Source organism: Diadema antillarum, unplaced genomic scaffold (genome assembly GCF_040938485.1).
Source record: "Diadema antillarum isolate AM-2024a unplaced genomic scaffold, OU_Dant_1.0 scf00000025, whole genome shotgun sequence".
Classification (NCBI taxonomy): domain Eukaryota; kingdom Metazoa; phylum Echinodermata; class Echinoidea; order Diadematoida; family Diadematidae; genus Diadema; species Diadema antillarum.
This window is the reverse complement of record NW_027270914.1, coordinates 2890975-2904042: the sequence shown is the minus strand read 5'-3', so window position 1 is coordinate 2904042 and position 13068 is coordinate 2890975. Positions and strand designations below refer to the sequence as shown.

Below are 13068 nucleotides of genomic sequence, written 5' to 3'. Positions count from 1 at the left end.
AAATGAGTCATCTGACAATTATTTTATCATATCGTACGGGGCCGAATGTTACTGTTTTTCAGTTTTTGAACGTCAAGGCAGACATCAGACAGTTGTTGTTTTTTAACCATCAAACGCAGCCGAATCATTTTGAAATTTAATAGCAAATATCCGACATTTATTTCAGCATCGTACGGAGCAGAATGTAACTGCTATTCACTTATTTTATCATCGTATATACGGAGTTGTTTTTTGTTATTCATTTCTGAACGTCACAGCAAACATGCGTTATTGATTTTAGCATCTTCCGGAGCTGAATGTTATTGCAATTTACTCTTGAACATAAAAGCAATCATCAGACATTTGTTATCATCGTATATACAGAGTTGAATATAATTGTATTCATTTCCAAACCATCGAACGCAGCTGAATATTACTGTTATTCATTTCGAAATTTAAAAGCAAACATACGACAGTTATTTTAGCATCTTATGGAGCAGAATATTACTGCTATTCACTTCCGAACGTAAAAACAATCATCTGACATTTACTTTAGCATCTTCCGGAGCCGAATGCTATTGCAATTTACTTTCGAAAGTAAAAGCAATCATCGGTCATTTATTTTATTATCGTACGGACTTGAATATTATTGTTATTCATTTCCGTACGTTAAAGGGCTCATTTGACATCTACCTTAGCATCTTCGGGAGCTGAATGTTACGGCTCTTTACTTCCGAACGTAAAAGCAAATAAAAGACATATTGTATATTTTATCATCGTATATACGGAGTTGAATACTATTGTTATTCATTTCCGAACATCAAAGCAATCATTCAACATTAATTTTACCATCGAACGCAGCTGAATGTTACTGTTATTCATTTAGAAATTTAAAAGCAAACATCCAACAGTTATTTTAGCATCGTATGGAGCAGAATATTACTGCTATTCACTTGCGAGCGTAAAAGCAATCATCTGACATTTATTATAGCATCTTTCGGAGCCGAATGCTATTGCTATTTACTTTCGAAGGTAAAAGCAATCATCCGTCATTTATTTATTATCGTACGGACTTGAATATTATTGTTATTCATTTCCGAACGTCCAAGGGATCATTCGACATTTACTTTAGCATCTTTGGGAGCTGAATGTTATTGCTATTTACTTCCGAACGTAAAAGCAAACATCAGACATACATTGTATATTTTATCATCGTATATACGGAGTTGGATATTGTTGTAATTCATTTCCGAACATCAAAGCAATCATTCAACATTAATCTTACCATCGATCGCTGCTGAATGTTAATGTTATTCATTTCGAAATTTAAAAGCAAACATCCAACCATTATTTTAGCATCGTATGGAGCAGAATATTACTGCTATTCACTTGCGAGCGTAAAAGCAATCATCTGACATCTATTTTAGCATCTTCCGGAGCCGAGTGTTATTGCTATTTACTTTCGAAAGAAAACAAACATCCGTCTTTTATTTTATCATCGTACGGAGTTGAATATTTTTTGTTATTCATTTCCAAACGTCAAAGGGATCATTCGACATCTACTTAAGCATCTTCCGGAGCTGAATGTTATTGCTATTTACTTTCAAACGTAAGAGCAAACATCCGACATTTATCTTATCATCGTACGGAGTTGAATATTATCATTATTCACTTCCGAATGCCAAAGCAAACATTCGGTATTTATTCTAGTATCATACGGAGTCAAATGTTACCGTGATTCATTTCCAAGATCTAAAGCAAAAATGCGACATTTATTTTTGCATCTTATGGAGCCGATTGTTACCGCTGATCATTACCAAAAGTAAAGGCAAAAATCCGACTTTTGTGTGGCCCGCAAAATTTCAGCAGTGAAATTTGGGTGGCGCAGGTCGTTAAAAGTCGTGAATAGCAGACGCGGTGTCGGATCCATGAGGCTAGATGATCGTAACCGATGTCGATATGTTCTAATAATTATTGATACTTGAGTGATGAACGCATGTGCACAACTTCCGCAGGTGTACTTCTTTAGAAAGAAACGAACAATCAAGGCAGTGGACATCAGAGTGTGATCAAATCGAAAATCGAAAATCGGAATTTGATGAAAACGGGGAAAGCTGGAACTCCATGAAATGTATTTTGATTGAGCGGTCAAAATAGAACTTGGTTAGATATAACGGGAATGTGCCCTTGAATACCCTCGTCCACCCTCGTCCACCCTCGTCCAACACGCGTCTATCGAGACGCAAATTCCCTAGGATGGATTTCCCGTGCGGGCGGATGGACTCGTCCACTGAACGCGTATACCCGCGGGTACCCGCGGGGATACGCGTGAGTGGCCTCGTCCAAATCTCGGAAAAGCGTGACGTTTCCCGCGGTCGGCACTGTAAGCAAAGCTTGGCAGTTTCTCTACAATTTCGCCCATTACATGTACATAGTACCAAAAATCTATTTAAATGTTACATAGATTTGAAAAAAACAGAATGTTTTCCTAAAGCATGGTTACGTTGCTCTCTCAGAAAAATGTAGCACACTGGAGGTTTACACCGTGGCACATAAAGAGTTAATGGGCATTATAACAATATGCAATTAAATCAAATGGAACATGGGAGTGGTACACAATGCACGTAAGTCCCCTTAAAGGGTATGGAAAGCCATGCACGCAAAAATCTTTAATTGTGATTTACCTGAGAAAGACTGTGAGGAACCATGAGAGAGAGATCATACTCAGCATGCCCAACTCTTCCATCTTCATGTACAGCTCTGGCATTGTGTCCTTGGTGAGTGCTTCAAACACACCTGTGTGATTAAATAAAGTAATAATTTGCATATCTCATGAATTATTCATCAGCTTCATCCAATGAATATCCATTTTAACAACTGGTATGCATGAATGACAGTAATTACGTTCAGAAGGTGATACTTAACCTCGAGGATAAGTTCTATGGGGCGGCAAGTGTTGCACTGTCCATTTCATCACAAAATCAATCATGCCATGCTTGGCACCCTATAAAACTTATCCTCGAGGTTAGCTATCCTTGAGCTTTAGGGATCACCTTCTGAACGTAATTAAAGCTACTCATTGGTAAAAATTAAAAGCTAAAATTCTACAAAGTCTTCCCTGAATGAAATCATACAAACACACACACATACGAATATGCATGCCAGTTCCTAGAAATGATATACGTCTCGGCTTCAGCAGGGAAAGTCTGGAAAAAGAGAAGATCGATCCCATTCTACTAAATGACTAACCTTGGTCCACGAGGGCGCCGATCACCCTGGTGTTGTAGTAGTCAGGCAGTAGACGCTCACAGACGGCCGTTAGGAGCCAGAAGGCCTCCTCCTCATTGGCGTAGAGAAGGAGAACCGACGTGACAATATTCATGGCCTGGCAGTAACCTGCAGATAGAGGACAGCATAGGTTTACAGAAATCTTCTCGCCAACAAGAAGTTATAATATTGCTGTATGCTGAGAAGACAAAGGCATGTGACTACCTACCTGAAACTAAATTCTAACTTTTCATCGTTATACTAACAATCGGAAGATATTGGTTTAACCCTGTATATCCACTGAATGCTGCTCATGAATAATTCATTGGATATATGCAAATACTTTAATAAATGGCCTGATTATCACACCTCCACCCTGCTTCACTCTCTTTCTAGCACTCCAAAAGCCAGGAAGCCAGAATGGACTGTGACAGTAGATCAAGCCCACAGCCACATGAAGCATGCCTGGAAATGCTGGAAGGATCAAGGTCGTCCTCGAAACCACCAGCTAAAAGTGTGGCAGAACTACAAGCAGGCGAAGGAAGTGTTCAGATGCTGTCTACGTCAGAAAAGGCAGCATGTACAAAATGAGATCCGTCATGTTCAGCCGTGGTAGGGGGCGCCTCTTACAGGCACACGGTCAGTCTTCACCATGAGGGAAGCTGATGTTTTGGGACTAGGTTCCATATATTGCGCTACTCATGATGCTGGATTTGGGGAGACCAGTCTAGGACGTCTGAGGGCCATCTAGTAAAGGTACTACTTCTCTAGTGATCCTAGCCCCCTTAAGAGGTGCTGGAGGAAGTAGAATCTTCAAGGGTACATGATCCTCAACTGTTCTGCAAGTTAGTCAGGCAGAACGAAGTCTCCTCCAACATCAATGGCACAAAGACTGAGTCCATTATGGTGCAGGAAAGGAAATACACACACCTGTCAACAAATTCCTGCAGGCTGGAAGGAGAACTTCTCTCAGCTTTCTACACTTACATGTTAATTCCTCCCCCTCTAATCAGTGGATCAGAAAGTTGGTACTGCAATATACAAGCCCTACAGAGGACTCAACTATGTATCACATTTGGACAAAGCTATCGCTAAGCTGAAAGCCGAAAAAGCAGGAGGTGAAGACAAAATCAGCCCAGAGCACATCAAATTGGCCTCATCCTCATCAGCCTCAGGCACACCCTACTAGTGCACAAAAGAAATGGGAAACCCATGAATAACCCTTCAAACTACAGGGTAAATCTCTCTGACCTGTGTGTTTTGCAAACTCCTGGAAATGCTCATAAAGCCACTCATAAAAGAGAGTACACAGATCGAACATAACAAATGAAATGCAATGCTTTATGAAAGGGAGGTAGGTTGTAGCATACCTTACAAAGGTTGCTTTGAATTGTCTAGACAAGGATAGATGACTCTATCCAAAGCCCTGCTTTCACCAATACAATCTTCCTCCATTAGAGGAGGTCATTAATTTATCAATTCTATAAATACAGTCAAACCTGTCTTAGTGACCACCTGTCTATAATAATAATAATAATAATAATAATAACCAATATTTATATAGCGCTTTTTCTAAACAGACACAAAGCAGCCACCTGCCGTATATGACCACTAAAAACAATTCTCTCCAAGAGAAAAAGCACGTCAAAAAAACCTGTCTATAGAGGCCATCTGTCTATAATAGCCACTTTTTCCATCTCTCTTGGGTGGCCGCTATAGACATGTTTGATGGTATCATTCTTGGAAATACCTGAAGGAAGGTAAGATACAATGTATGTCCAACATACACCCCAATCCTCCCAAGCCCCCATGTTGTCTCACCAATGGTAGGGTTGCGGTAGGCATAGGCAGTAAGAACTCTCCTCAAGGCAGCTATGCCAAGCTCTGACTGGAAGGCAGGGTGCTCCGGTAGGGACCTGTGATAGGTGAGAGGGGAAATTAGTGAATATTTACTACCAGCAGTTATATTATGCAAATACAAAAACACACCCTAATCAAAAAGTGAAACATTCAGTGATTACAGTTGTGTGATGACCTATGAGAGAAAATTGTATTGCTGCAAATTAAAGTTTTTGCGACTAAACATTCAGATCTCGGTGATATGAAAAGCTAACAAAGATACATCACAGAAAGACAAGAATTGGGAATCAATTTTGTAAAAAGTTAATGTGTACAATATAGGAATAGTAACTTACAAAAGATTAAAAAAAAACCTTTGTGAGTCATGCTTCCCTCACACAAAGGGCTTCTATCTAATTTCCTATCTCAGCGAAAGAGTGTTTTTGCCTAGAAGGGACACCATGATTACACACAACATTGCTCAGCTTGACTCGATGGGACTCAAACTTGAGTCATTTGATTCCAAGGCAGACGTGTTACTGACTGAGCCATGTGACCATCCTATCGAATCATGAAATCAACACATCTACTCACCTGTGCAGGTCCCGCTCTATTTCATCTGTGGCGATAGTCTCTCTCCCCAGGCTCTGTTCCACAAGAGACTGGTAGTAACCTGGCTGGGTGGCCATCTGGGGGAGAATAAATAGCACCATTACATGTGAGATTTGAGTACCAGTCCAATGGCAAATCATGTAGAGTAGTAACACAGCTAATGATTACAGCCGAGATATATGAGATTAGAGTACCATTCCAATGGCAAAAGTGGGACCCACCTTTTATCAGGACCACTTTGTTTTTGGATATCCTAGCCATTTCAAAACTGATTTTCATCAAATAAATCTTGAATTCCTTTCAGAATTGTACGCCCCTTCATAGTTCATAAGTGGCTTTTCATTATTTTACCAAAAAGTTAAGAATCTTAATCCCCATCTCAACCAAAACTGTACCATCTGCTTTTAAAACAGGTTTTGCCATTTTAACAATTCTCAATAACTCCCTTTTTTTTCCAGCCAAAGCAGAGAGGTGAGCCTCTCTGCTACACCGTTTCCAAGGCTTCCTTTTACCTCATTGATGGCACCCGAGAAGAGCATCCACATCTCACCACGGAGGCTGTCAGGCAAGCCCTTGATGATGAGGTGCTGAGTCTCCACCGTGCGGTACATACACACGCCCCTATTGGAGAGGACAAGGAGGGGAGATGGGGAGGATAGAAATGTCCCTACATCACTCTCAATCAACATTCCTACACTGTGTGTAGTCACACAAAGTTCATAGTAGGTTGATACACACAATACCTTAGTCATGGCTCGACACTAACTTTTTTGTTTGGTGGCCCGATGGGGCCACCAAAATCCTAAATTTCAAATTTTTGGTGGCCCAAGAGAAAAATTTGGTGTCCCGAAAAAACAACAATAAAAAACATTAAAAGTCCTTTTTTTTAATGAGTCAAATATTTAAGATTTATGATAGTAAGAATTAGAAGTTGGACATATCCACTCATAAACAAACTTCAACAAACTTGCAACACTCACTCTCAGGCATTCATTCAGTCCTTTTCATCCATCCTTTGAACAAATTTAACTGCTAATTTCCGGCGCAATAGGTTATGAATTTATTGACATACTTTTAAAAAAATTTTGGTGGCCCGAGGCGGGCCACCAAATTTGCCCTTTGTTGAAATTTGGTGGCCCGACTTTCATTTTTGGTCGCCCTGGGCCACCGGGCCACCGTTAGTGTCGAGCCCTGCCTTAGTCAATTAGTTAAGTGGAACAATTGGCATATAAATGTCAAAAACCTATTTTGGAAGAGTCACTAATCAATGATGAACAGCAATGGGGGTTTAATCGTCCATTCAAATTGGTTTAGTGCAATACTATTAACATGCCCATTGGAATATTTCTACTACACACAGTGTACGGAAACTGAAATTATGGAAAGAGAGCGAGTAATATATCAACCTTTTCACCCTATCTTTGGGAATCTACCCTCATTCTGAGTGTCACAATTCTATTCTCATTCTTTAATAATAAACACATGTCTTTTGAGATGTATTTTCGAGTAAAAATTGTGTATTTGGTTATAAACATTAATTGTGAGCGCCTAGAGCCCCTTTGAGTGGATACATGTATGTTGTGCATTATGTCTGTATTATTATTATTATTATTATCATAATCATTATCATTATCATTATCATTATTATCATTATCATTATCATTATCATTATTATCATTATTATCATTATTATTATCATCATTATTATTATCATAATTATTATTATTATCATTATCATTATTATCAAAATAACTTTGACTAAACACATTCCTGTGGCTGAAGTTGATGATCTTGTCAATTTCATCACATAAACAAACAATAATGCTGAAGAAGTAATTCCGTCCTCACCTGCCGTACTCCTTGAAGTGCATGTTCCACAGGTGTTCCTTCACGCTCTCCCGCGCCGAGATGTCGTCCGACCCCCGTCGGTTGAAGACCTTCACCAGAGCGGGCTGCAGCTGGAAGGCCACGCTGTGGATGGCTGAATCGCTGCTGGCATCTCCAGCTGCATTGCGGGTAATATTTAACCAACACAATTTCTTTTAATAAAACACATTATTAACCAACACATTTTTTTTTTGGATAAAACAATTGCCACACATTAACCAAGACATTCTTTTTTGATAAAACATTTGACACACATTAACCAACATTTTTTTTTCAATAAAACATTTGACACATACTGACCTAAGGCAGAGCATGCTGCGCATGATCACACAGATTCTTTTCAAACAATTGGTTGCCATGAACGAATCACTGCAGGCATCTCCAGCTGCATCATGGGTAATATTTGACCATTACATATCTTTTTTTCATAAAACATTTGACACACATCACCTCGGGTAGAGCATGTTCACTGTTTTGCATGGTCACAAAGATTCGCTACATATCTACATTGTATGGTTCCCTTGGACGAATCACTGCTAGCATCTTCAGCTGCATTGTGGGTTATATTTAGAAATCACAGAATGATCTTTTTTCACAAAACATTTGACACATATTGTCTCCTGCAGAGCACATGGAATATGGTTGTACAGATTTTTGACAAATCTTTGGTCACCTTTGACAATTCTTACGACAACTGGGTTTAAAAAAGGTTTTAGATCATATTGTGGCAGTCAAATGTATAGTCCTTCAAGATGAAAACATGCTTTACTTTCAGAAAGCATAATTATTCTGCTGGGAAAGGGAGGGAGGAACTTTTTTCTTTCAAGACTACTTTGAAACTGAGGAGCAGAAGAAATCACTTTGAAGAGCGCCCTCATGCTGTCACTAAAAGCCAGCTACAAGCACTCACACCTAGGAGCTTGAAAGCTGCTACTGTACAGAACCTATCGAAATCATGATCACATTTAGCCACTGCCTGACAATACATAGTCTGTATAAACATTAGTTGGAGTATATGTGGAAAAAAAAGGGGCGGGGCCACTTAGATTTTCAAGTAATGTAAACAAAGAATGCATGTAAATGGCAACAAGCAGATGAGGAGACAGCACACATACCATGCATAAACAGAAATAAGACAGTAAATGCTTATATCAATGAAGTGTAACTTTTATGTATTGTTAACCATTTTTTTTTTTAGTTTTTGTCTCGAGAAATCAATTGCTACGCCACATGGTAATTTAGCTCTCTAGTTTGAGGGATAATATCCTCTATCAATGTGTTAATACATTTTTACTACTGCTTCGTCTCATTATGCTAGCAGTCCTGCCCAAAAAAAGACAACACAAGGCCATTGGCTAACTCCCTACTTCCTAATGTCATACAATCTATATCTGTGAATGGCCCAGAGCTCTCCAAGTCATAAATGGCTGAACACTCTCCAGTATTCACAGGGAGGGCAGGCGATTCTCCCATGTTGGCAACTCACTCGCTAGAGATACAATGTAATGAGCTCCTTTATGGAGACAATATGAGCTCCCTCGTGGAGACTTTATGAGCTCCTTTGTGGAGACAACATGAGCTCCCTCGTGGAGACGATATGAGCTCCCTCGAGGAGACTTGGTATGCATTTAATATTCTTGTTTATATCTCTATAATGTTTGGTTTATGTTTAAGTGCTGTCTGGGGCAAATTATTTGTATAGGGCCCCATTTCTCTCTCTTTCTCTTCTTTCGATCTTTAAAATAACAACAACAACATACAATGTAATTAACCTGTTCTGTACGGGAACCTGGTGGTCTCCATACTCCTAAAGTTTATAATGGGCATTTCAGAATTCAGTATAAAATGGGTTAAAAGAAAGCACTAGATGTACCCTGCAGCATCCCCCCCCCCCCCCCCCCATGGTGAACATTTACCAGAAGTTTAATAAAAGAATGTACTGTGCATATTCAAACATGCTATTTTTCACCAACACTCTTGTCTGACCCTGATCAAGTTGTGTCTTGATCTGAAGTTCCAGCTTCCCTCCTCCCAAAGTGTAAATTTCTGCTCGGGTATATTCTCATTTATAAACCCAACAATATGTACACTTACGCCTGTCCTAATGGTCACCTGTTTATAACAGTCACCAGCTCTACACGGTCATTACTATCAACTACCCTGGAGAAACAAGCGTAATTATGTGGAGCCACCTCTTTTACTCAGGCAGTGACCACCAAATTTGTCTCCAAGATGCATTGAAGGGTGCATTCGAGCGCTCTCCTAAAGCGAACAGTACCGTAACGTACCCTCGCCAGAGGAGCGCTCGAACGCTCCTAAAGTGTACGGTACCGTACTGTACCGAGCCAAAAGTGGACCACTTCCCATGGTGCTCCAAAAGCATACCAAAAGTGTACCAAAAGTTCGCTGTAAAGCACGCACGTATCATGCGCATACGTCACAATGCAAAAACATCATTTTCTTTGTTCGGGACAGCTGTAAGTTCCAAGCGCCTGGTGGATGACATTCTTGCTACAAAAATGCGTGACCTTTTCTAAGAATAACTCGTGAGGTATGCTTTCTCGACAGAGCGCTCGAACGTTTCAAACCTGGCACAGTTCGGCACGGTACGCTTTGGTTCAGTTCGCTTTGATTCGCTTTAGAGTGCTCGAACACACCCTAACATTAATTACTGATGACATGCAACCCTGCCTATAATGGCCACCTCTCTGCTGAGGCCACCCTTGCTTTCCTTTAGTGGTTGCTACCTATAGGCTTGATAGGATACCTATGTGTAGTGTTGAAAAAGTCACCTTGATCTTAACAGACATGGGGGATAACGGTGTTGAGTGTCAAGTGTTAAGTGTCAAACTCACATGCACAGCTATCAAAATCGTTCAGGTCGGTTAATGCGGTGGAATAGTACATCATGGAGGAAAAGTTAGTCGATGAAGGGGTGGGATCTGAAAATCAAACGGGTTAGGGAATGAGAGAAAAATAGAAAACACAACAAAGCATAAAAAAGATGCAATCACAGAGACATTTGTTTAGCTTGAATCTAACACCAGATCAAACTCAGGACCGGTCCCACACATAAGATTTATGTATATCAGGTAACACATGCAATAGCAAATTGCTTAGTACATCCTTCAGTTGATTACAGAGAGTAATGGAGAACATTTATATTTTGTATTAATCATACGCAGCAAACACATACACTGCAAATTTCAGCTATAGCACGAACAGTAAAATGAATTCACAGCTTCTAAAATGCTTCCTTAGGGTATTAAAGTGTGAACAAGTTCTTTGTTAGCCAACTAAGAAATTTCATGCCGTTCAAACACGTACATTGCTTTGCAAGCGATATGCACGCTTTAACTATGATCAGATTATATAGCATGTATGTTATGACTACAACATAACATTCAAATGATTTTTCGGTTAACTTAGACATTGCCTTGCAAGCAATATGCATGCATTAATTATAATCAGATTATATAACATGTATATTATGACTACAACCTAACATTCAAGTGTTTTTTCAGTTTACTTTTAGACGGTGACTTGAAAAAGAGAAATGGAGCTCCCATAAATCAAGGGATGGTTGCACAAGTTGACAAAATGACTATTGTACGACTAATATAGTTAACATTGTGTATGAGCAACCATCATAGAAACACACTCACTAACCATCTCAACCTTACTATCTCAAAGTGTCACTGTCATCGCACACGAGCTTGGTAAATGACAGTAATCACAATCATTAAGTTAAAGTTTATATTGGGATGGTGTGCAATTGTAATTAGCATAATGTATGCAGTACCCAATAGCTCAATTAATATGGCACTGAATCCTGAATCTGATATAGGAATGGTCTTTGGCAAAACCTGATAGCCAATATTCCTGACATGCACTAAGCAACAGATATGCTGTTAGTGAAGCAATGAGGAGTCTGTTGAACAAATACAAACTGTACCTAGGTTTAGACAAAATTTGAACAAGAATTTACTCTTTAGATGTAATCTATCTAATCCCATTTCAAGCAAACTATCTCATCAATTGTTTCAACCAACAACAGCCTAAATAATGATGTCTCTTGGGCTTAGTCTACAAACTTTTAAATTTGAAAGTTTGTGACATGAAATGATCATTAAACAGATAACAGGTCTTTAACCTGGTTTCCACATGGTTTTAGGATAGGATGATATATTTTTGTGGTTATATATTTTATAAACATATCCGGGCAATACCCCCCCCCCCCCCCCCCCCCCGGCTAAATACTGGTTAGTGGTAAGGTTAGAGTAAAGATTAGGGTTAGGGTTGGGTGTTAGGGTTAGGAGTTTGGGTTAGGGTTAGGATTAGGTTCAGGATTAGGATGAGGATTAGGGCCAAGGGAAGGGTCCGGGGTAATTGCCCAGGGGGTAATTGCCCTAGACCCATGTATAAACACATGGTGTGCTATCAAACAGGTATTGGCATTAAAAACACATAGGATCAAACAAACCAAAAAAAGGGGGTAAATATGTAGTATATACATGTATATGATGTATATATAGTAAAGATATAGTCTACAATTTTGGAAAGATGAAAAGGGGGAGGTGATAGCAGACTGGAAAAGGGGTACTGGTAGGGCATGGATGGGGGTGCAAAAGTTTCACACAAGTAACAACATCATTGTATTATTAACAAGTTTGTGCATCACAGACGAGAAGGGACAAGTAAAGACAATGCAAGACAGCAATTCTGTTCATTACGATATTGAAACACATACAGGGAGGCTGTAGTGCTTGAAGGTCAAAAGCTACTTTAGAAATGTGGTACTGGTCTGACAAACAAACAAAAAACATCCTTTTTAAAAAAGAATGCGTATTTGTTTTTTCTTGCTGAGACTGTTGAATACCTCTATATTGAAAACAGATTTCTGTAATGTAAAGGGACTGCCAGGTTAAAGACATCTTTTATGGATCTGTTTTCTCTTTAAAAAACACATGGAAATGCGGAGGGCAGGGGTAAAGGGATTGGAGGAGGGGGCAGGAATGGAGTGAAAGGGAAGGGTTGGTGGAGGGATGGGAAAGGGGTGTGGTCATGGACAGAGTTTCAGAGACGAGTCATGAAACCCTAAAAAAAAAAACCACACACACACACAAAAAAAAAAATAGGAGCAACAACCTTGCACACAGTGGAGGGCCACAAGCATTGACAATAATTCACATACAATCACATGAGGCACTGCATTCATCCTCCAGAGTATTTTCATTTCTCTTTCAAATGGAAATGTTTGGGAGTTCACTTGTACCTGTGAGACACGTGTCTGCAGCAAGAAAGCTCATCTCAAAACAAGCATGGGATTATGGGAACAGTTACACAGATGGACGGCACCATACATCATCCCTTGACATATGGCCCAGGAATATCCACAAGAAATGACTACAATAGGAGCAAAGCTTATTTCCTTGTCATAGTGATTAAATGCAACATTAACGATAAAAAATGCAAAAGGAAATG

General features: G+C 39.5%; 1 protein-coding gene across 1 annotated transcript in view; it reads right to left on the bottom strand.

Annotated features, from left to right (window-relative positions):
- The window catches only part of LOC139733486 (TBC1 domain family member 9B-like), a 53005-nt gene that overhangs the window by 22825 nt on the left and 17112 nt on the right, over positions 1 to 13068 (bottom strand). Inside the window, exons 13-19 of the mRNA XM_071644302.1 lie at positions 10440 to 10526; positions 7546 to 7702; positions 6210 to 6318; positions 5680 to 5774; positions 5068 to 5162; positions 3229 to 3375; positions 2664 to 2775 (exon numbers count right to left, since the gene is read on the bottom strand). Of these exons, the coding sequence (XP_071500403.1) occupies positions 2664 to 2775; positions 3229 to 3375; positions 5068 to 5162; positions 5680 to 5774; positions 6210 to 6318; positions 7546 to 7702; positions 10440 to 10526 (802 nt within the window). The remainder of the gene's footprint in view (positions 1 to 2663; positions 2776 to 3228; positions 3376 to 5067; positions 5163 to 5679; positions 5775 to 6209; positions 6319 to 7545; positions 7703 to 10439; positions 10527 to 13068) is intronic.